The 19,600-nt window shown below is 49.2% G+C and overlaps 2 protein-coding genes and 2 long non-coding RNA genes across 6 annotated transcripts in view; 2 read left to right on the top strand and 2 right to left on the bottom strand.

The window, feature by feature from the left end:
• Positions 1-239: 239 nt before the first annotated feature.
• LOC107651343 (uncharacterized) lies at positions 240-1,201 on the bottom strand. Its single transcript, XR_001628033.2, has 2 exons — positions 1,065-1,201; positions 240-969 (listed from the first exon to the last, which is right to left on the bottom strand). It is a non-coding gene; the product is annotated as an uncharacterized LOC107651343 (long non-coding RNA).
• A 701-nt stretch (positions 1,202-1,902) lies between these two features.
• LHX1 (LIM homeobox 1) lies at positions 1,903-12,371 on the top strand. The gene is made up of 5 exons (XM_056816445.1): positions 1,903-4,007; positions 6,782-7,008; positions 7,325-7,602; positions 9,292-9,457; positions 10,275-12,371. The coding sequence occupies exons 1-5, from the start codon at positions 3,838-3,840 to the stop codon at positions 10,652-10,654; spliced, it is 1,221 nt and encodes a 406-aa protein (XP_056672423.1). The 5' UTR covers positions 1,903-3,837; the 3' UTR covers positions 10,655-12,371.
• Positions 11,762-19,200, bottom strand: LOC130457201 (uncharacterized). Of its 2 annotated transcripts, XR_008916315.1 has the most exons (4): positions 19,112-19,193; positions 15,665-15,728; positions 14,237-14,412; positions 11,762-11,898 (listed from the first exon to the last, which is right to left on the bottom strand). It is a non-coding gene; the product is annotated as an uncharacterized LOC130457201 (long non-coding RNA). The 2 variants fall into 2 exon arrangements; XR_008916314.1 differs by lacking the exon at positions 14,237-14,412 and having other exon boundaries at positions 11,764-11,898; positions 19,116-19,200.
• AATF (apoptosis antagonizing transcription factor) overlaps positions 19,139-19,600 on the top strand; it is a 114,072-nt gene continuing 113,610 nt past the window's right edge. The window contains exon 1 of one of the 2 annotated variants that reach the window (XM_056816444.1): positions 19,139-19,468. In XM_056816444.1, coding sequence (XP_056672422.1) covers positions 19,378-19,468 — 91 coding nt within the window. In that variant the 5' untranslated portion in view covers positions 19,139-19,377. The remainder of the gene's footprint in view (positions 19,469-19,600) is intronic. The other variant, XM_007481893.3, reaches the window with a different exon arrangement.

The raw sequence follows: 19,600 nt of genomic DNA, 5'->3' as shown, positions 1-19,600 counted from the left end.
TCGAACTTCGACCTCAATTGAGGGGGCGGGAGGGTTGCTAAGTGTCTAAGGACACTGGAAGAAACTGCTGTGGTGCTGGAGTCTCTTTTTCCAGGCGACCAATTTTCTACTGGATACCGGGGCAGAAGGAAGCAGAGCCTTGCGAGCCTCGGTTTCTTCCCAGTTTCCCCACCCCAAAACCTCGACGTCAGGGGCCCGATTCCTCGAGAAATCCATAGAGCTCAGAAGACTCAGTAAACTGGTTGAGAGACTTTTTAATTGGGGTCTCCGTTGCCCCAGGGATTCACACCTGGGGAAGAGGAGAAAAGAGGAGAATACAGCCTCTCCCTCCATACGTGAAGGGATTAGCTGCGGGGCAGCCCTATGTTGGAAGGCTGGAGGAGAAAGAGGTTGGGGCTGGGCAAGCGGCAGGAGGCAAAGGCCAGAGGTTTGGTTTTAAGTAAAAAGTGGCGGCTTCAAAAGGCCTGAGCAATCAGGGCCCAGCAGAGGAGCGCCAGGTTCCTTTCTCGACAGTAGGGTAAATGAAAGGGGTGTCTGGAGAACCCGAAACCCTGAAAGTCGGATTGAGTCTAAACCGAATTCGTTGTAGCCGTTTCTCGCTTTCGCCCGAAGAGGTGATTTGAATTCCTAGGAAGAAGCCTTTTCCAGCACTGGAAGACGGGACATCAAGCCCACGCTGGGCCCCCTTAGCTGCTCCTCTGAACCTCCTTTTGGCTAGGGTCACCTATGTGGGTTTGGTTCTCCAGATCACTTCAGTCAAAGTGACAAGTCCTATATGGAGGAATTTGAAGCTGCCGTCGGCGACCTCAACCTCTCTCGATCCACTCCAGGAGAAAATGAGAGGGAAATAACCCGGAGAGGAGCCGATCCCGCGTCAAACAACTAGCCATCTGCAGGCCCATTCTCAGGAAAAATCCCGATTAACAGCGGAGACTGAGTTTCTGAAGTGGAATTTAGGGTTGCGCAAATCTGCAGCAGGGAACAAATTGGGCTCCAGAGATGGATGTTTCCTGCCCACCGAACTCATACCGCCTCCTCCCACCTCCACCCCATTCCAAGCACACCTGGCAGGAGGTAGCCTCGAGTCTGGAGATGGTTCAAGAATCAGCCCTGGGGACTAAGTGAAGGGGAGTTGACAAGACTTAGGAAAGGGTGCTCCAAAGTTTTGGGGGAGCGGAAGCCAGGACTCCTAAAGCCTGGAGAAGGAGGGGAGATCTGAGAATCAATTCCCTTTCCCCAACACCCAGGACACTCTTCGGCACCCTGGGATTCCCTGGGTACCCCTGCCAAGCCTCCTTCAGTCTCCTCTAAGAGCCGCTGTGGGAGTCAGTCCAATCATTTCCCGCCGAGTCATTTCTAACTGAACTGGGGTTATTCTGGCTCAATTTTCTCACCGGTGCTTGCCTCCGCAGCAACTCCCCATCCTTCGTTCTGTTGTATTTCTAGCCTCCCCCCCTATCCCCACTCCCGCCTTCATTCTTGGCCTCTGGCCTTCAGCCCCTCCGCCCTCTCTCTCTACTACCCCACCCCCGCCCCCACCTGGAAAGCTTCCAAACTACTTTCACGGAGTTCCCAGCGGGGGTAAGGAAGCAAAGTCTTGCGTTGAGTCCTTCGGACATGGCTGAAGCAGAGGTGGGGTGAGGGGCATTGGAAGGGAAAGGGGGAAAGGAAAGGCTGATGTGCAGAGCAAGTAGCTGGAGGAAGGAAGAAGTTTCGGCTGCCCACCTTTCTCTCACCAATATCCCCAAAGACGCTCGCGGTACTCCGAACCCAGGAAGTCAAATCGAGAAATAAATTCCCATTGCATTCCTAAAACCGATCATGCTCCTGGGTCCAATCTCGTGCTCGCCAACGATGTCGCGACCCCGGACAAGGCTCGGTTCACCACCTCCTGCACCCTCTCCCCAAGTCCATTCCCCACCCCCAACCCCCTACCCCGCTCCTGCAGCCGAGCCGGCCTCTTGCCCCCAGCCTCTCTTCCCCGAGTTCCTTTCTCTCTGGTTTGTAGATGCCTTACCGGGTCAGTACTGGTCTCCCAGCAGCTGCGCCACTCCGTGCCGCGCACTTTGCCGCGGGTCCCGCGGTTGATTCTCTATAAGCGGTCTCGCTGCACTCTCCTCGGCCACCGGGATGGATAATGGTTTACAGAGGGACCGCGAGTCGCTGATTGGCCGCCGCCCGCAGTGACGTCGTCGAGCGCTGCATTAAGGCTAGGGGGCTTCCAGAGCGGCTGGGAACAGCCGAGAGCAGTGACGAAGCCGCCGGAGCCTGGGAGAGACGCACAGACGGGGACGGGGGACTGGGGACGGGCACTCAGGGAGAGAGACAGCCACGAGCCGCGGTGGAGGCAGCAGGAGAGACAATCTGTGCAGACCTGGTGGAAGCGGTGGTCACTAGGACGATAGGGATTTCTTTGGCGATCTTCGAAGACCTACCCCCCTCTCTACCCCTTGGAAGAAAAAAAAATAGAAGGCGAGAAAGGGCACTGGTATTTGCAACCGCAACCAAAAACAAACAAACTAAAAAGGGCGGGAGGGGGAGAAGGAAAGAAAAGAAGGAAAAAAGAAAGGGGCAAAAAAACCTCTATCCTGCCCCAATCACCCCAGCGATTGCCTCCTGGACACTCACCCACAGCCACAAAGCTGGCCGAGCAATGCGGGACTGCGCGCGGAGCTGGCAGGGAGCTGTGACCAGGGAAATGGTTGGCAGGGCGCGCTGAACTGAGGATCCGGCCTCCCCGGGAGCAGGAGCGGAACGGGAGGGGAGCGCGCAGAGCCCGCTGGGCCGCTCAGAAGAGACCCAGGCAAAGGGGCAGTGGGCAAAGGGGGGGGGCAGCTAGCGCTCCCCTAGGCGTCCTTCCTAGTGGAAGCCTCGCTGTCCAGTTTTTATTGATACAAACATTGCCTTTTTTTTTTAAGACAACAACAACAAGCAAAAACCAACAAGCCAACAAGAGCTTTTCCCTCCCTCCTCCTCACTCGCCTCAGCTGGCGCCTCCTGTCTTGCTGTCCCCCTCCCTACCTCGCTGCATCCCCACCCCCAACCCCCTCCTCCAGGCTAGGCGCTGCGTTCCATTCTCTTCCTCCCACCCCCCACCACCCCCACCCCCCCGACCCGCTGGGCTATGCTGGCAGTTTAGGATCCAAAGCTCTTTCACTCATTTTAAAAATTTTCATTTATCAGCCCCCCCCCCCCCAATAGCTTTGTGGAGAAACACGCCCGCGCTCACACACACCTGCACCCCTGAGACACTCAAACAGAGATACCCCACGACAAAAGCAAATGCACTTTGACTTCTGACTGCGCCTACCTCAGACCTGAGAGAACTCATCGCTTGGGTGGTTTCCGTGTAGACCGTTCTCCGCTGTCTTCTTGCCTCTCCGACTTTATTTATTTATTTTGGTTCCCGCGGTTCCCGGTGACCTTCATTCTTCAGCCAGCTCCGTGCCCAAGGGTCGTTCTCCCCTCCGGGATTCCGTCTCCCAGACCCAGGAGCTGCGCTTGCCCCAGCTCTGACCCGGGGACGACTCCCGCCCCCTTCCACCTGGGCCACGCTTCTTTTTTTTTTTTTTTCCTTTTGCCCCTATCCTCTTCCGGTTTTGTTTGTTTGTTTTTAATTAAAAATTTTTTTTCTTTTGGTGTGCGTTTTCGATTCTGCACAACCCAGCGGGTCTGTCTGTCTCTCTCTTTTTCTCTCCTTTTTTGGGGTAAAGAGGGCGGGGGTTGGAGGCTTTTGCTAGTTCTCTTCTGGGGGACGCCCCCTCTTCTCTACCTGCCTGTCCTGTTCTGAGCCACCCGCCCCCCACCCGCCTCCCAAAAGCAATTAAACCAAAGACAATGGTACACTGTGCCGGCTGCAAAAGGCCCATTCTGGACCGGTTTCTGTTGAACGTGCTGGACAGGGCCTGGCATGTGAAGTGCGTACAGTGCTGTGAATGTAAATGCAACCTGACGGAGAAATGCTTCTCCCGGGAGGGCAAGCTCTACTGCAAGAACGACTTCTTTCGGTGAGTAGCTCCCCTTTCTACTCTCTCCCCTTTGCTCTGACCCTCCTTCCTTCCCTCTGATCTTCCAGCCCACCGCTGACCCCTCTCTTAGGCCTTGGGTGAGAAGGAACCAACAGCCATGGTAGTCTGAGTGGAGGAACTGAGAGCACTTGGGCTAGGGGCCCGGATACTCAAGTTTTCCGAATGAACTGCCTCCAAAGTTGGCTGCAAAGTCCATCCAGCACTCAGAGGCCTGGGACCCTACTGCCCTGCCTCTCTTCCAATATACTCTTGAACCCAAAGAGAGAAAACACAGAAGCCGTGATTTACATTTTATTTTTATTTTTGTCTCTCCACTCTATCTCCAGCCCCAGCAAAGTCTACTCCTTCTTGGGTTCACTTGGAGACAGCTTTTAAAGTTCCATCTGGAGCCTGGAAAGCACTTAGGCCTCCAGAGGTTAGAGAGAGACTGTCAGAACTGGACCTCAGTCCTCTGCTCTTTGACTTGGGCCTCCTCCAAGACACTGTCACTTTCTTTCTTGGCTCAGTCCCAGTGAGGCCCTAGCTCTGATGGACTTCTTGACCTCTTGCCACCTGGGTTGGAGTAAGCAAACCTGGGGGAATCTGAGCTCCAGGACCCCCCATCTCTCCCTATTTCTCTCCCACTATCCCATTCTGCCATTGGCCTCCAAACTAAAGACAGGTTATTGAGGACAGAGCCGACTGGGCGTTTAAGGAGAAATCTCTGCCTGGACTTTGTTGGGAGCACTGGACGGGCATGGACGGGCAAGCAGGCCCTTAGGTCTCAGAGCAGTGGTCCATAGCAAAGCATGCAAAGTAAATCTGGGTTTCAGAGCCCGGGGCTTGGGAGAGTTTTTACTGCTTCCACCGGGCCTGCTGGGAAAGCTAGTGACTGGATCCTGGGCCTGGCTCGAGGAAACCTCAGGCCAACGGGTACTCAAAGCAGCTACTACCCCCCAACCCCCACAAACTCTCTCCAATCTCGGCTGGGCTGGAAGCTCAAGCTAGCCGGAGACTATCAGAAGCTAGATGCTAGGAAATCCTGAGCTGGACTCCACTGGGCTCCCGGCTTAGTTCTGGGTTCAGGAAGTGATTTGCCTCCCAGCCCAGTTCTAGATGCGTTCCCAAGGCTTCTTTCTGACCCGTTCGCTATTTGCCCGAGGCGAAATTGCGGGGCTTCTGGTCTTTTCACTTTTGGAGATTGTGAACTGAACACCCGGCTGCAGGATTATCTCGACCGATCTCAGAGTGGTCATGTAGCCCAAAAGCCTTCTCCTGGCTTTCACCTCCTCTAGTGTCATGCCCTTTAAATTAATTTAACCTCCCCCTAAAATTGTCCTTTTTCGCTTTTTTAAGGGCAATATTTGAGTTCCGGTAAAATCGAGTTTTAAATTCTGAGAGCAGGACTTTCTTCTTATTCTGACGAATATGTCAATGGTACTTTTTTGGGAGAATTTTGTATAACAGGCTGAGAGGGGGATTTTTAGTTTGGATTTTGTTTGTGGCCCGTATTGGCCCCAGAGCATGGGATTTAGGTGGTCTAGAACAGCAAATCTTGACCCGAAAAAGGCAGTGGAAGACCAGGGGAAAAGGCTTTTTTTTTTTCATTAACATCAAAAGCAAACCATCCCGCCTTGCCTCGGATTGAGAGGGGGAGGTCAAAGGAGGCATGGATCCCCGGACAGTTCAGGAACGAAGTTGGGAACAGCCCGAGAATCGGGAAATTAAGCCAAACGAACGCCGAGTCAGGGCAATTGAGGGACGCCGGGTCCGGGAGAATGCTTTTTCCTCTCCGGAGGTTTTTTTCCTTATGCAAGCGAGAAGCCGCCTTCTGAGTCTGGGACGGTTCAGGGGTCGCAGGGTTCCACTCACTTTTATCTCGGATTCCTGCCAAATAAAAGACAAGTCAGAATCACAGTTGCTTCGGGAAGGTGCTCAGCTAGCCTCTTTGCGAAGGCCCCCTGCCCGAAAAACTGCACATCCTTGGCAGCCGGGCTTGGGCGCTAGCTTCCACTCGTCTTTAAGCGAACCCGCCCCAGCACTGTGTAAATAAATAAACAGGCCGCCTGAGCCACGACTCGGAGAGTTTATTTATTTACACCGGTTATGGCACCGGGACCTGAGCCAACCAACCCCCTGTGCCTTTAGGTTATTATTTTTTAGTGGAAAAGTGGGCGGAATGAAAAGTGGAGCTCGGCGTATTTTGCATTGTGCCATAATTAAAATTGGGTTATTATTTTAAATGCTAAAAAGGATGAGGCGAGAAAAGTTTCCCGAGGCCTCCTCCTAGCCTTGAACAGAAGCTTCCCCCCTCCCCCCTCCACCTTGGTCTTCCCAGAGAGCAGGTTCCGCGAAGCGTGGACTCGTGTGGGGGATGCTGGGCCAAATGGGTTCTCTCTCCAGCCTGAGTCTCCTGACTTGTCTCTCCGCCTCGGGACACTACTCCTTAGTGTTTTTCTCTCTCCCCTGCTACACCGTGCCCTCTTTATCTGATATTCTTTCCATTCCTGTGTGGTTTTCCAGTATCCCTCTCACCATTCTATTTCTCTATCTCTATATTTCGGACTCTCTCCCTGTTTCTGCCCCTCTTGCTGTTCTACCACGATTCTCTGTCCTTGTATCCATCGCTAAAAGACCCTTAGTCTACTTCTCGTTTTGCCTCTCTGTCTCTCTTACCGTTTCTCCGTCTTTCCCCTCATCTCCTACCCTACCTTCCTGCTGCTCCCCTCGCTCAGTTTGTCTCTGTATTTTATTCCCGCCTGGCTCTCCTGCAGGTGTTTCGGTACCAAATGCGCCGGGTGCGCGCAAGGCATCTCCCCCAGTGACCTGGTGCGGAGGGCACGAAGCAAGGTGTTCCACCTGAACTGTTTCACCTGTATGATGTGTAACAAGCAGCTGTCCACTGGGGAGGAGCTCTACATTATAGACGAGAATAAATTCGTCTGTAAAGAAGATTACCTAAGTAACAGCAGCGCCGCCAAAGAGAACAGCCTGCACTCAGGTGAGGGTCCAGTCGGAGCAGGGGAGGTAGGGAGAGTGAGTGGCCGAGGGAGGAAGGCCAAAACAGAGCAGACCAAAAAAGAATTGCCACTGTTCTCAGTCTTTTGGGAAGCAGTAGCTCTGACCTTGGAAGTTTTTCCTAGAGGCTGTCTGGGAAGGGGGAAAGGGAGACTATGACACTTTGAGCTAAGTCTGACTACGGAGACTAAAGAGAGGGACATGCACCAGACTTCTCCCGCCTTCCCCCACCTTCAGGTGTAAGAATGAGAGAGGGGAGTTCTGAGGCACCGCTGAATAGTCTTTTCCCCTTTTTCCAGCCACGACGGGCAGTGACCCCAGTTTGTCCCCAGACTCTCAAGACCCGTCCCAGGACGACGCCAAGGACTCAGAAAGCGCCAATGTGTCAGACAAAGAGACTGGTAGCAACGAGAATGATGACCAGAACCTGGGTGCGAAGAGGAGGGGACCGCGCACCACTATCAAGGCCAAGCAGCTGGAGACACTCAAGGCTGCCTTCGCTGCCACTCCTAAGCCCACTCGTCACATTCGGGAGCAGCTGGCCCAGGAGACAGGCCTCAATATGCGGGTCATCCAGGTCAGGAACCCAGAGAGGAAGGGTGGAAGGGTGGAGAGTGTTGAGTCCATATCAGGGTGGTCATGGTGCTTCATAGTGTCCAACCCGAGTCTTGCTTGCCCCTGGGAGTGATGTTTAGATTTCAAACTCCGGAGTGTAATCCGGTTTTGAACCTTCTCTCTTTCCCCTCTTCCCGTTTTTGTACAAACTCTCAAAAGGAAGGCTTGGTTATAGGCGCAAAACTCGGTTCCCTCTTTAACCAGCCAAGTTTGGGCAAGGGGTGAGAAAGGAGGAGCAGAGTCGAGAAAGTGGCGATTGGTGTGCCTTAAAGTATGTATCTGTGTACGGCTAGTGGGGGGAGATGGTGAGAGGCCGGAGGCGGAGGAACCGGCTCTACACCCCCTGCCTCCGCCTGGCCTTTGAAGCGCCGCGCACTCAAGTGGGAAGCAGGAAATGTACCCATCCCGCCCTCTACTTCTCCTTACTGCAGACTCCCCTGGAGCGGGGAGATGAGGGGGTGGCCCTGGGGGCGAGGAGGGCGGAGACTGTCACTGCTGAGCTGGGCTGGGCTGAGCTGTGGCTCCGGCCCGGGGAATAAGACTGAGGGAGGGGAGCAAATCTGACCGAAGTGCGAGCTGACTGTGTCCGGTTGTTCAAACAGCCTCAGAGGACCACCTGGCCCATTGCTCCCAAACATTGAATTGGTTCAGCATAGTCTTGAGGGTCTGGACTCCTAACTTTTCCCTCTTGACTCTCCCAGTCAGGAGGAGCCGCTGAGTCCAGAGGAGTTAATGAGTGATGGGCAAATCTGACGGACTTTGATTTTCTTTGTGAGTGAAGGAGGAACAATCGCCTTCCCTCACCCAAAGAACCAATTTTGTCCGTCTCTCCACTCTTTATCTCCTCCCCTAAGGAGGGTGGATTTCTCCCTCTCTCACCCTTTTATGAAAGGAAAGGGAATGGGGGGCAGGGAGCGAGGAAGATGTCAGGGCAGAAGGCTGTTTTCTTCTGGGGCAAGTTCTTGGGCCGAGAGTGCGAGGGGGAGGTGGGGATGCAGCCGTCTGGGGTCAGATGGGACCTCTGTGGTGTGAAAATGTGAGACTGCGTGTAAGTAGGACTGGTTAGCTTGAGATTGTGTGGTTGGGAAGCTCTCTCTGTGTGTATGTGCGATTGTTACACCGTGGGCTCCAGGTATCCGGGTATTCCGTGTCTGGAACAATGTGTATCTATGTTTGGAAGGAGAATGGCGTTGAGTGCACAGGCTTGTGAATATGAGAATGTGTAGCTGTTAGAAACGGATATACATTCACTGTTAAAAGCTCACACAATACAACTGTCACTCCTTGTCTCACAATCTGAAACTTTACGCCTGTCCACGCGTACGTCCCGGTCGGTGAATTTGTGTTGGTTTGCTGTGTATCGCTTGCGTTCCTAACTGTTATATGCAAGGCAACGCAGCGAGAGTCGGGTGGGCTGGGTTCTGCGCGGATCAAAGCGAGCGGTCCCTGATTCTGCGTGCGTGACCGTGACAGGGTACCGCTGTGATTGTGGCTGTCTGTCTGTTGGGAAAGAAAGAGTTTCCTTGGAAGGAAGGGTCAGGGCTGGAGTCAGGGAGTGGTGGGAGGGAGAGATGCAGCTAGCTCCCTCTCAGATTGCCTTCCCGAAACATCCCTGTCTCATGCCTGGGTTGCTCGCGCCTTTTGCCTCCAGGTCTGGTTTCAGAACAGACGCTCCAAGGAGCGGCGAATGAAACAGCTGAGCGCTCTGGGTGCCCGGCGCCACGCCTTCTTCCGCAGCCCACGCAGGATGCGGCCGTTAGTGGACCGGCTGGAGCCGGGGGAGCTCATCCCCAATGGACCCTTCTCCTTCTACGGAGGTGAGTAAAGGCCTTGGACTGGAGGAAAGGAGAATGGGGAGGAACTCCTACATTCGCTATAAGCGGGTCCGAGGGAGGGACAGATAAACTGAACATCTCTGCTCAGTGTGACAGCCCCTGAGCTCCTCTCCTCGCACCTGGAGGAGTAGAGCCCGCCCTAGGAATATTCAAGAGACTGTTTTTCAAAGGGAAATCGAATTGGGAGAGTAATGCCTACAATGGGTTTAGGGTGCGAGAAAGAGGTGAGGAGATATAAGGGGCAAAGTTCTTGCTTCTGAATAAAGCCGCGAGTATGGTGTGATGTGTGTTGGGGTGTGTGTGTGTGTTTGAGATGGGTGTGGGGGAGGGAGGGCTGCTGGAATTGCAGAGTGAGGCGTCCGGGGCTTGGAAAATTGAAGATTCTCACCAACCTCTCCTCTTCCCTTCAGTCTCCTGGGCGCGCCTTTACGTCTGCTCTGTGCCCTGCAGACTATCGGACAAATAAACTTAACATTCGTCTGGCCCTAGCGGGTCTCAGGTCCTTCTATCTGGGTGGTGCATTGCTCCCGAAACTTCGAAGTTACCCCAGCCTGCTTCTTTTCCACTTAGATACTCAACCCGCTCCCCCACCTCCCACCATCTTTCGGTAACTGGGAGGATCTCTGACTCGGGGAGCTCGGATTCCTAGGGAAAGTGCATCTTCTTACCCATTTCTATTTAATTTCGGATTACCTGGGGCAAATCCAGCATCAGGAACTCTTGCAAACCCTTCAGTCCCTAAGGCTTGTCGCTGACTCCTTTGCTTCTCCTTTCTCCTCCTCGTTCTTGTTACCCCCAGATTACCAGAGCGAGTATTACGGCCCCGGGGGCAACTACGACTTCTTCCCGCAAGGCCCTCCTTCGTCACAGGCGCAGACCCCGGTGGACCTGCCCTTCGTGCCATCGTCTGGCCCGTCGGGGACTCCCCTGGGGGGCTTGGATCACCCGCTGCCCGGCCACCACCCTTCCAGCGAGGCACAGCGCTTCACTGACATCCTGGCTCACCCACCTGGAGACTCCCCGAGCCCGGAGCCCAATCTCCCGGGACCCCTGCACTCCATGTCGGCCGAGGTCTTCGGACCCAGCCCGCCCTTCTCTTCGCTATCAGTCAACGGAGGGGCGAGCTACGGGAACCATCTCTCCCACCCCCCCGAAATGAATGAGGCCGCTGTGTGGTAGCTGGGGCCCCTCCCCTGCCAAGCTGCCTGCCGCCTCTGGACTTTCGTGGTTGTACAGAAAAGAGTTGTTATTTAAAACACACACACACACACACAATAAAACAAACAAAAAAAATCACAAAAACAGATCAGTCCCCAAACAGCTTTCTCCCTTCCCTTCCGAGAGACCGTCCTCCTCCTTGGGGTGTGGTAGGAAGGGAAGGGAAGCGAAGACTGGGGGTGACTACGAATTGAGATCCAAATGCACCCGGAGGCGGGATTCGAGTCTCAGCTCGGGGGACGACTTGCGGGACTTGGGGTGAGTGAACCAGACTGAGGCGCAAACTCAAAAATACCCCCCAATCCGCGTAAAAACTCAAGGAGCCGAGCCTCTGCCGGCAATCCAGCGAGCTCGCGGAAGGTCGAGGCGAGTGGCAAGGACTAGTCCAGCTGGTGACAGCTCCGGTCAGCTCCGGGGAAGCGATGAGGGTGACGATGATCGGCCGGTCCAACCGGCGCCCAGGATGCACAGAGTGGGGAGGAAAGACGCTGACACAAGTCGAGAACCAAACTCGTCGCAGAGACCAGAGGAAGCAAAGCGAATCCGAGTCAGGAAAGGCCGACCCTGGAGCATTCATTCCTGGGCTAGGATGAACGAAGCTTCTAGTTCTAGGAAACCCTCGATTAGCTTTTGTCTCTCAAAGTTTACTAACAGCGACAAACAACAAACTCTTAGCTTCAGAAACACCGACCTGCTGTGCATCAGGTGGGACTTTTTTTTTTTTGTCTGTCTGTCTATCGGGTTCTTTTCGGCCAAAATAAGAGAAATACGAAAAGCCCTCCGCATCAACTCTACCTTCAAAAGCTACACACAAACACACGCACGGACACACGCACACATACACACACACACACACATACCACCACCACCACCCTCACTAGGATGATCTCCAGCCAGACCTCTCACTAAAATGACTTGAAACAACAGCTATACAAGAAAGTATTCTACCTTCATGAGAAAAGTTTAAAAAATAAAATAAAGACTATTGAACTAAAAAACAGTCAACTGTTTACGTATGATGTTAAATTCAGGAGTTCAGTGTTTTGCTAATATATCCTGTTTTGAAACCTCTTGTTCAAAAAGCAAAATGTTTTGAGCAACCAACCAAAATCGTTCCTTTCTTTTCTCTCCTTTCTCTCTTTCTCCCTCCTTCCGTCTTCTGTAGATGTTCTCTGACAGATTCGCAGGGCTTTCGGCTCACTGTGCTAGTTTGTAAAAGGTGTTGTTTACAGGAGGCAAAGAGAAAACATGATATTCAGACAGTTGCCAAATAAACTAATTATAGCACAAATACTGTAAGGTGCCTGGCACCAGCAACCCGAGAGTGTTAAAAAAAAAAAGTGTTACAAGGTTAAAAAAAAAAAAAGAAAACATCTTTGCTAATTTTTAGTCCTGTTGAACATTCATGGAGTTGTTAATATGACTTATATAGACCCACACAGGTTTTATTTTTGTGTCTTTAAAATAAAAGTCCAAAATATTTAAATTTTATGGTCAAATATGCAGTCAACAGCTGCTACTTTTTTCTTTATATATTAAATTTCTCATATGTCTTTTATTGTTCTAATAAACCTAAGCTTGTGTGACCTCCAGTGCATATTAGACCATTCACTGTATGAAAGAAAACATGTTGAATAAATTTGTGAGTTTTTAATAAAAATAGAAAACCTGATGTTTAGATAACTGGTGTTTAATTTGCTCTTTTGATGGTGGAAGGAAATCCAAGTGATAAGTAGAATGGTCTCCACCGAGGTGGGGAACAAATTTGAAGCAGGAAGAGAAAAAGCTGTTTGGGGGAGAATGTCGGGTGCTTTGGTTGGAAAGTTAACACTTCCTTCAGTCTCCCACCCCTACTGTGACCCCTCCCCAAGCAAGCAGAGTTTTTCTTTGTGGCTTCCTCTTGTCAATAAGTACAGATTTGCATTTGGGGACTTGACTGATACAGTGGAAGAGATGTTCACTGCTAAATTAATACAGGATTGGAAAAATAGAACAAATCCATAGCTAAGTAAGAGGCTTTGGTATCTATGGTTAGGCACAACAAAACAAAACAAAATAAAAACCATCCAAAGTCAGTCAGTCTGTCTGCATGTTTGCCGCTCTATGGCTAGCTCTCCTCTTTCTCTTAGCCTGTACAAAAACTTTATAGTGAATGCCAGAAATCTACAAATATATGGCTAGGGATGGGTGGTTCTCAGTTCGATTGGTTTCTCATAGGTAATCCTGCTTTCTAATTTGGTGGCTTGAAAGATAACAAAAATGAATGTACAGTGCAGGTAGAAATGAAATATTCTAATCCCTTTCTCTGAACTGATCAGAAATCATTGTTTTTATAGCATTTGTTACATTTGACGTTTTCTCCAGGGGGAAAACATAGTTTGCCTGGCTTTAGATATCTATTAAGTTTCTCAGAAAGAAGAACAAAAATCATTGCATTAGGATAGAAATCAAATTTCAACTATGAAGGATAGTATCCAAATCCTTTCCAAAACTTCATTAGATGTGGGAGAAATTTAAATATTTTACCTACTATAGAATAGGTGTGACTATCTATTATTCTGCAGGTATCAGAAAAGTAATACAGCCCAGCTTTTTTTCTTTAGTGCATCCTCTCCTATCTTCCAGATTCCAGTCTGTTATTTATTTTATTATTTAAAAAATAAAAACATTTTACATTATATAGTATGTAATTTCCAATGTTGTTTTCCTAGTTTGTTAAGACATAACAGAGTTTATCTGTCTGGCAGAGGAGAGCATTTAAAGTGAATAATATTTCACTACATCCACAAGCTGTCTTATCTAATAAGGTAAAGTAGAAACTATCTACAAGGGATCTGGCAGTGTTCTTTCAAAAATCAGAATTTATTAAATACTAGGGAGACTTTTTGAAACTCATACTCTGTGTGCAACTCATTTCTTAATCTGTACTCTGAGATACATTGGCGTTGGGGAGAGGCATTTTGCATTTATATAAATTAAATCCCAGGCAATCTATTCATTAAAGGTTTTCTTTCTTTCTTTTTAAAGGAATTCATTTTACTGGACGGATGCTCATTGGGAAGCAGGGTTTTCATATCAGAGCTGCTGAATTATTTAGCAGTTTTATTGTTGAATCAGGTATTTTATTTGAAGCATTTCACCATTAGGTTCAATGTGTAGACTCAGTGTTTCTTACTTTCTGGTGTAGCAGTACAGTTTCTCTCTCTCTCTCTCTCTCTCTCTCTCTCTCTCTCTCTCTCTCTCCCCCCCCCCCACCCCCCACCCCCTTGTCTGTGCCAGTCTGTACACACACACACACAGAAGCTCAACCCCTGGATAAGACTTGGAACAGGTGGTCACTTCCAAGAGTCATATTTGGAACTAAAAACATAAGAGGACAGCTGACTGAAAGATGCAGTTGTTTCACTTTCTCATTAGAGCCCTGAATGCCTTGGGCACAGAGTAGTGGGAGGGCGATGCAAGGTAGTGAGACCAGCAGGGAAGTGGAAGCATTTGATATTATTCAAATAACAAGGTCAAAAACAGGGGAAAGGCTCCCCTTACCTTCAGGTCATGAGCTCTATCCGACTTTCCCTGCAGCCTTCTTAAACCTTCTATCTTCCAGTTGTAGTTTGGAACTCTTTCTGGGAGAGCTGATTGACCTAGCAGAGAAGTCTGCTTGTGCCCAGAACTGAAGAACTTTCCCCTTTCCATCTCCCTAAGCCTGTAGGGGTGATTTGCTTAAAAAGGAGAGAGGAAGTAGAGAATGGGTTGGGGAGAGGGGGAAAGTGAGGGGCGGGGAGCAAAAGGTAAGGACAAAGTAGGGAGAAGGGAAAATAGAAGTCTAAGTCCTGCTTTCCCAGAAATTTGGGACAGATTTTAAAAGGGAAAGGAGACCAAAGTAAGGATAAAAGGTAGTGCTGGTGCTGGCTGAAGCAGAAATGGAAGAGATGTGGGTGGCAAAGGCTAAGTAAAATCCCCTGGATGAGTTAGTGAGCAAGGACAGGAAAGGCGAAGTGCAGAATATAGGGTCAGCCAAATGCATAGGCAGAGGGGCACAGGACAAGTGTGCCCAGAGTGAGAGAGAGGGTTTTTTTGTGCTTCCTGCCTCCATTGTCCATTCTCCCTGCCCTGCCCCCTGCTACCATCTTCTCTTGGAGGAAGAAAGGCATGACGGTGGCCCACCATCTCCTCATTCTTACAGTCATAATCTAAGCGACATTATAAGCATCCGTGGCTGTCCATATGAAAAGACTTAATTTAGGACACCCTACCTCTACTACCCTCCTCCCCATCACAGGCAGCTGCAGGCATCCAAGGTAAAAAGAAGACAAGTAGGGGACTCTAAACTGGAGATTAGAGGATAGAGCATTTGCTTCTCCCTAATCCTGACATCTGATTCTATTTTACTTTAATCTTCCCATTTCCTCCAGTACCCTAGTAGTCTGTGGTTGGGGTCTAGCTGCTCCCATTTTTTCCTCTTTGGGTTGTTTACTAGTATCTTTGAGATTTAGAGTTGGAGGTGATTTTAGAGAGATCTTCTAATACAGTTCTTACCTTATGAGTGTGGAAATTGAGGCCCAAATTAGACTAGTAGTTGGTAATAAAACTTTGAGTCAAAACCAGGTAGATCCAATGATCTTTCCAGTACACCTAATTACTTCCTTAGTTTCCCTCTCTTCACCCATTTCTTGAAGGGAGAGGCTCTCTACCTTCAATTCTGGGTGGGTTAGGGAGCTTCGAAGTCTGGGAACTCTGTATTTTGATGCCCAAGCTCCAAGACCTAGCCGTCTTTGGGAAATAAGAACTGGTCATTCTTTAGTTTTGCCAGAATTAGACAAAGAGAATTAACTAGGAACTACAAAAGATCAGAGTTGATTAAAAAAAAACAAAATAAAAAGACGCTTATTTCTATAGGCTCTTTCCCATCAACCCCATGGATAACAGGGTACCCTAAAACTACCATGTTTGTAAAATGCCAATAAAATTTACCTTCATTCTTCTTCCTCCCTTCACTACTTCTCATTCCCTTCTCAAGATGGTCACTTCATAGTACCTAGAAAAGCAAAAAGCAGCATGTTTTCATCAAAAGGGGGGCTGTTTTTAGCATCAGGAATCACAAGTTTGAGTCCTACAGAGGCTATTTACTAGCTGTTTGACTTTAGCCAAGACATTTAATATTTCTGGGTCTGTTTCTTCATATGGAAATAAGGGGTTGGATTCAGTGACTTTAACACACTTTTCTAAATCTCTATGATAATATTAAGAAAAAAGAGAGAACAGGCAACTGGGTAAAAAACAAAGATATTCTTGAAAATGAAGGTGGGAAAGGAAGTTTATTCATTTAAAAGCAGTTTGGGTCACCAAGAGAAGTGGTCTGTATTAACACACAAGTAAGCCTGTCCCTTCAGCTCAGGGCCACAGACTCAGCACTTCCTGCTACAATAATAACAACTGGCATTTATATAGAGTTTTAAACATATTATCTCATTTATTTCTCACAACAACCCTATAAGGTATTGTGGTAAGAATGCCACTATCTCCATTTTATGTATGAGGAAATGATCACAAGGGAAAGGGGTGAGGGGAGGTGAGGAGTGTAAATTGCCTCTAAATTTCTGAATCTTTCTCCAGGCTTTGATTGAGGCTCTTGTCATTCCTCTAGGTCAAGCAATTGTTATTCAACTTTCCAAATATTCCAGGTAGATCAGTTCTAAGAAGGCTAGCTCTTCTTCCTTTGCCTCTCCAGTTTTCAGGAACATAATCCTCAGTTTGGGGAGTTGCTGAGGTTGAGGAAAGATCCTAATCATGAGGAAGGGCACTAAAGTGCTCCAGAAAGAGGATGGAATCCAGAGTCTGGAAGAAATGTGGTCTTCCTGAAGCTGTTCCTTAAGTACACATGATGCATCCCATAGTTAAGCTCTGGGAAAGGGCAGGTTTGATTAGCACTCAATCGAGGGCACTTTCAGACACCAGTAACTTGCTGGACACCTGTCTTTTTCTGTAGACCTCTATGAAGTATAACTTGACTCAGGTCTAGGATCAGATCATAAGATCAGAGATGTGAAGCTGGAAGGGATCTTAGAGGTCATCTAATTCAATCCCGTTATTTTGCATAGGAGGAACTGAGGCCCAGAGAACTGAAATAGCTTGCCTAAGGTTACATAGGTAGTAAGTCTGGAGGTGGGATTTGTAACCAGAGTCACTGATTTCAGTATTCCTTCTATTTTCCCATGCTGCCTTTTTTTTCTTTCTTAAAAGGGCTTCTTTGTTTCAAGGATTTTGTGCCTCTGCGTCTAAATCAAGCAGGATTTGCTTCCAAAGTCTTTCTGCTGTTCTACAATCATAAAAACTAAGATTGCACTTCTTACAATCTGGATTTTCTCTGTCGTGCTGTAGAAATCTTCTTCACCATGGAAGTACATTCCATCGCCTCTGATTTTCATACATCAAAAATACCTTCCACCCCTTTGTCCTCTCCCTGAGATTGGCTAGTTCCTCCCAAAGCCTCTATTTTAAGGAGGATGTCCAGTCCCATCATGTTTTCAATCCTCTCTTGGCTGGGCTTTATTATGCCCCCAAGCAGGGTACAGGTATTTCTTCCACACATACATTCTTATCCCTCCTTTACTGGTTGGTTGTCTTCTCTCATTAATATAAGCTAAGTTCCTTGAGATGAACTATTTTTCTTTCTGCCTGTATTTGTATTTCCACTACTTGGCATAGTTCCTTGCACATAGTATTTAACTGCTTCTAAGGGGCTAGATCAGAGAAAAGGAGAACTTATAGGTGTGTCTGACTTAGTGCTTGTCCTTAGCACATACTTATATTTGTCTATCCTAACAAGAATTGTCTTGTCTTTCTGTTTGATACGTAGTTATTTATCTTCATGTGTGCATTCTAAATTGTATTTTGTGTATATAGGGAAATGAACACATATACAAAAAGGTGATCAATAGATAGAGTGCTGGACTTAGGAGTTAAGAGGCCTTAGATCTGAATCTTTCCTCAAATATTTACTGGCTCTGACTCTGGATAAGTTCATTAACTGCTCTCAGCCTTACTTTCCTCATCTGTAAACTCACAGGTTGTAGATGGGCTCAAGTAAGATGTAGGCATAGTGCTATGCAAAGGTTGAGGTGCTATGTAATTATTCTTATATCTATCTGTTTAGTCATACATGGGAAGTGCCTCCATATTTTGTTTCAAGATATCTTAATTTTATAGTTGACTTTATCTTTGGATGGAAGTCTGGAATGCCTTTCATGTTTTGGATAAATTCAGTGTGCTTACAATCAATAAGTGTTTATTAAGTGCCTACTATGTGTCAGGCACCTTCCTAAACCCCAGGGATATAAAGAAAAAGGATAATCCCTGTTTCTAAGGACACATCATTAAACAATTGTGTACAAATGAGCTAAAGACCAGACAAACAGGAAGTAAACAACAGAGAGAAAGGCAGTAGAATGAAAGACTTCCTGTAGAAACTGGGATTTTGGCTGGGATTTAAAGGAAACCAAGTTAGTAAGGAGGTGGAGATGAGGATGAAGAACATTTCAGGCCAGACTGTCAATGAAAATATGAGAGGAGGGAGGTGGAATTTGTTTGAGAATCAAGAAGCCCAGTGACACTAGTAAGCAGAGTCCAAGTAAGAATGTGATGCATAAGGGGGGGCAGCTGGGTAGCTCAGTGGATTGAGAACCAGGCCTAGAGACGGGAGGTCCTAGGTTCAAATCTGGCCTCAGCCACTTCCTAGCTGTGTAACCCTGGGCAAGTCACTTGATCCCCATTGCCTAGCCCTTACCACTCTTCTGCCTTGGAGCCAATACACAGTATTGACTCCAAGACGGAAAGTAAGGGTTTATTAAAAAAAAAAAAGAATGTGATGCATAAGATTAGAAAGGTAAGAAGTAAAGGTGGTGAGGACACTGGCGAGGTAGGGTAAGGCCTGGTCATCTTTTCCCATCTAGGTCAATCTAGGGCACAATCTAGGTTATCCTCTAGATGGTTTGGTAAGGGGAAGGTAAACGTTGGCACTGGCGCTGGCTCTACTAATTCTTGCAATTAATAACAGCGCCTGGAGACCCTTGCACACACTGAGCCTGGAAAATGTGTCATATCGGATCATGCCCTGTTCCGGCTCTTCCAAGGCTGATCAGGCGAGCTTGCCACGCACTTCCTGTACTCCACTGGTCATCCTGGCTCCTGCAGTCCCAGCTTCTCCCTTTTTCTCATTTCTGATGACCGCGTTTCCCTATTTTTCATACATGATGGGCACCTCTAACCCCGTGCATCTCTCAACGGGGTGACTGAGCTCAGATCCACTAGGCACGGAACGAAAGACAAGGAACGACCTCTTCCCAAGCAGCCGGGAGCACGCGCGCGTAGCTACGCTCACGACACCAAGGCCTAACCAGCTTTCCGCACGCAAGCACTCACGTACACACGCACGTATCCTCTCACGCAAGCGCAGACGCTATCTCCTTTCCTCTCCGCCCCTCCTTCCGTGATGAAACGACTGTCCCCGCCTCCACTCTCCAGCCCCTCCCCCACCGGCCAATCCCGCCCCTCTGGTCGTGCTCCTCCCGGAAGTTGCCGGTGCCAGATCCACGATCAGCGGGATTTAGGGCGGCGGTTGGTCCAGGTACTGCCTGGGAAGCAGCGGAGGAACGCGCCAGAATCCGGCTTGTTGGAGGTCCAAGATCATGGCAGCCCCACAGCCCCTGGCGCGGCAGCTAGAACAGCTGCTAGATCCGCGGCCGAGCGAGGCAGACCCCGAGGCGGAGCCGGAGGAGGGTGAGTGGGGAGGTCTGGCGAGGCCGGGCACCACGTGCATAAGGGGTGCACCTATCCCGCTCCTCGCCCCCTATTCCCTTCTCCCCCTCCCCCCGCAGCGCCTTGTGCCTGAGGAAGGGCGGGGCTGCACCT

The sequence above is a fragment of the Monodelphis domestica genome, chromosome 2 (assembly GCF_027887165.1).
Source record: "Monodelphis domestica isolate mMonDom1 chromosome 2, mMonDom1.pri, whole genome shotgun sequence".
Taxonomy (NCBI): Eukaryota; Metazoa; Chordata; class Mammalia; order Didelphimorphia; family Didelphidae; genus Monodelphis; species Monodelphis domestica.
Note: the sequence above shows the minus strand (reverse complement) of the source record. Positions and strands in the feature narration are given on the sequence as shown.